This window comes from Chelon labrosus (assembly GCF_963514085.1).
Source record: "Chelon labrosus genome assembly, chromosome: 12".
NCBI classification, from domain to species: Eukaryota; Metazoa; Chordata; class Actinopteri; order Mugiliformes; family Mugilidae; genus Chelon; species Chelon labrosus.
The window spans coordinates 21567924-21571299 of record NC_140345.1 but is presented as its reverse complement, the minus strand read 5'-3'; the positions used below and the strand labels follow the sequence as shown (position 1 = coordinate 21571299).

At 41.4% G+C, this 3376-nt stretch overlaps 1 protein-coding gene across 1 annotated transcript; it reads left to right on the top strand.

The window, feature by feature from the left end:
• The first annotated feature begins 426 nt into the window (after positions 1–426).
• tstd3 (thiosulfate sulfurtransferase like domain containing 3) lies at positions 427–3147 on the top strand. The gene is made up of 4 exons (XM_084557043.1): positions 427–884; positions 977–1144; positions 1518–1677; positions 2021–3147. The coding sequence occupies exons 1-4, from the start codon at positions 743–745 to the stop codon at positions 2079–2081; spliced, it is 531 nt and encodes a 176-aa protein (XP_084413169.1). The 5' UTR covers positions 427–742; the 3' UTR covers positions 2082–3147.
• The last annotated feature ends 229 nt before the right edge of the window (positions 3148–3376 follow it).

Genomic DNA, 3376 nt, shown 5'->3' with positions numbered 1-3376 from the left:
TGACGCACTACGGCAGCTCAGGTTGGCCCAATGCTGCGTTCACGTGTAATCGGACACGCCAACGCTTTTCGCTTTTTTATAGAACAAACAAATATTTAAAAGGGATTGTTTTGATGTTACATTTACTGGTAGAGATTTCTAGTAAACAAAACAAAAAACAATAAATAAATAAATAAATACATAATCAAATGCGAACAGGTGGCAACACAGATTGCAAACCGTATTATAATGTGTGTTGCTCTATCAAGTCTTTCTGTTTAATTTTTGTGTAATGATCTTTATTTTTGACATCAGACAGACGTGACGAATACATCTTAAGAGACTGTGTTCATATAGTGGTCAGGAAAACAAGTGGTATGTATAAGGTTAAAAAGCCAAGGTTAGTGGTGGTATTTCCTCTACGAACTTGAACGCATCACTCTATATATATTTGATAACTTATTGATGCATTAATTTCGCTAATTGTGGGACGCGTCACTTATTGCTATTGACGCTGGCCCGAGCTTTATAGCACGGTATAAATATTTTATTTTGTTTGAGTCTTTCAAGATGAAGCTTGCGGAAAAAGCGTTTTCGTCCTAACGGGTACCCGTAGTCGTACGCATGCGCAGGAGATTGTTAGCAGCTGGTCGTGAGCAGTGTGACTTTTAGGAGTTATGCGACGCAATTTTACAGCGCAATAACGGATTTCTGTCGAAGGAGTGTTAATATATAGTATACTATAGGGTTTAACTACTCCCACATGGCTCTTAGAAGGTGTTGGAGGTTTGTCGGTGTTGCCCCACGGCTTTTATGGAGCAGCCGCGTCCTGCCCGGGGCTTCCGTCCCGTTATGGCGAAGCTCCCTGTCCAGCCTCGACAACGCTCACCACCCCGGTTGTAAAAGTGAGTTTTGCAAGTAACAGCCCCACTCTTATATTCATTAAACAGCTCGCATACAGTCCGTGTCACGCTGTTTTGTTTTGTTTTGCTTCCAGACGCAGAGTTGCTGTTCCGCAGCTTCAGCTCAGAGCCAGCGAGCACAGATGTGAGTTACGAGCAGCTGAAGCAGCTCCTGGCTGGACGGAAGGCTGTAGTCATAGATGTGAGAGAGCCCTGGGAGCTCAGGGAGTTCGGATTCATCCCCGGAGCAATTAACGTTCCCTGTAAGTGATGTACATGGAGAAAAATTAGAGTTAGGTGGGGAGATCCATGTGAATACTCTCTGCAGGTTAAGAACAAGTCTCTGCTTGGTCACCTTGGCTTTATTGTGACTTGTATTAACTGAATTAGTGTAGTGCATTAACTGAGAAATGTAATTATACAGTCAGTGTACAATGAACAAGATCTGAAACTTGGATGACACCTGCAGACTCCTGGGTATGAGGAGGAAGGCCACACCTGATGACCTCCTGGGACATATAACATTCTTAGATGATCCCAAAGCATATGTCTAATCATGCACAACCCCCTCCCAGCCCATCATGTTTATGTAACGCCACATATTACCTTTCACCTGTCTACTTCTTCACATTACAGTGGGACAGGTGAACACTGCCCTCCAGCTGAGTCCGGAGGAGTTCAGAGAAAAGTACGGCGGCGAAATGCCGAATCAGACTGACAACATTGTGTTCTCCTGTCTGGCCGGGATCAGGAGCAAGAATGCGCTCGACACGGCAACATCGCTGGGATACAAAGAGTGAGACACGTTTCACTGTCATACCGTCCGTCACAATCATTTATTAACTTTGCATATTATTCAATGTTTGCTGTCATGTAAGGTATCTCCTGCTGAAGTTGAGCATTTGTGCATCTGGGTGAAAGTTAAAGCGGTACTGCCGCGGCTATGAGAGCCTTGCATCTGTTTTTTTTTTTTACAGCTCGTCACGTGATAACTTGAGGTTATTGACCTGTTGTTGCATAATTCCAGCCCTGTTGAGAAACATCAGCAAATCTGACTGAAAACTAGATGTGTAAATACACTGAAACTGCTTAACACAAGTTTACACTAATCATTTTCTTCCTTTCTTCTTTCATTTCAGTGCTCAGCATTACCCCGGTGGATGGCAAGACTGGGAGACAAATGAACAACATAAAAAATAATTTAACAAGTATATATTTATAGCTATTTTTTTCTTTTTCTTTTTTAAATCACACCAGCTCAGACTGCAGAGTGAGAGTGTGTAACTTGCAGTCTAGTAATGGGTAGATTTATTATTTTTTTTTCTTTAAAGTGATTTCATAAATCATGATTGAAGTTTTAAATGAATCCCAAAGAGCGAAACTAAAGGGCTCAACGAATAACTGTCTGCTGCTTTATATTTAAAAGCTACCGCTACCGATGTTACTTGAAGTTAAACGCATTCATGTACCCCTTACAACCTGTTAAAACGCTATAATATAGTGACTGTTCTAACCTCGTGTACAGAACATGCTAAACGCTTTAGTTTCCAGACTATGCAAAGGACTATGTTTGATTTTGAGTGTTCCATTGCATAATATGAACTGTCCAAATGAGTAGTTCGCTTTCTTTGAAGTGGGGATTTATGAGGTGCTTATCTATTGTCAGATTACTAAATGGACCGAATGTCGGTCGGCACGGCCAGAGTTTGGATGAGCAGATACGAGTGCCAGCTCAGAAGCCAAACAATGAACTCCTGTTTAATTTATTGAGAGAAATGTAATTTTACCTTGCAGAGCACATTAGTTGCTGGTTTGCCGCTGCCTTGATCGATTAGTTTGTGCTGTTACTGTGGGATTTTGGGGTGTTAACATATTGAAATGCCAAATTCAGACAGCAGTAGACCAGCAGCTCCTGTGTTCTGCGAGGTAAAATCATTGTTTTTGTCAGTGGACTCTGGTGGTGATTGCTATCAAAATAAAATCATAATATTGTAAATATAGAATATTTAACACTTAAATGGATATCGATTCAGTTGTAGCTGGCTGATTCCATGCACAGCAGTTCAATCCTTGGTTTCTGTACCATGTCTGCTTCTAACAACCAGGTTCATACCAGGTTCATGTACCGTAGGTAATACACCGGCTGCATATTTACCTCATACAACCACTTCGGAGGACATTTCAAGTCAAAGTATTGTAAATAGTTAAAAGCTCATTAGTGCGTTGTTGTTGCCAAAATCGCTTCGTGAATAAACTTATAGTTTTAATTAACAGTAAAGTTTCTATGTGTGTTCTTAATTTCTTGGGTACTGTCTTGTCATCTCATCAAAACTGACCTTCAGAGAGGACATTCATTGGGATCCTTTGTGATATAAACAGAGGCACGGAGAGGCTGGCTGAGGTGACAGCAGCTGGGAGTAAGATGATCTACTGCACTGAAGGGCCACCTCTAATATGTCAGTATGAATTTGCCACTGACCCTCCAGGGAACATTA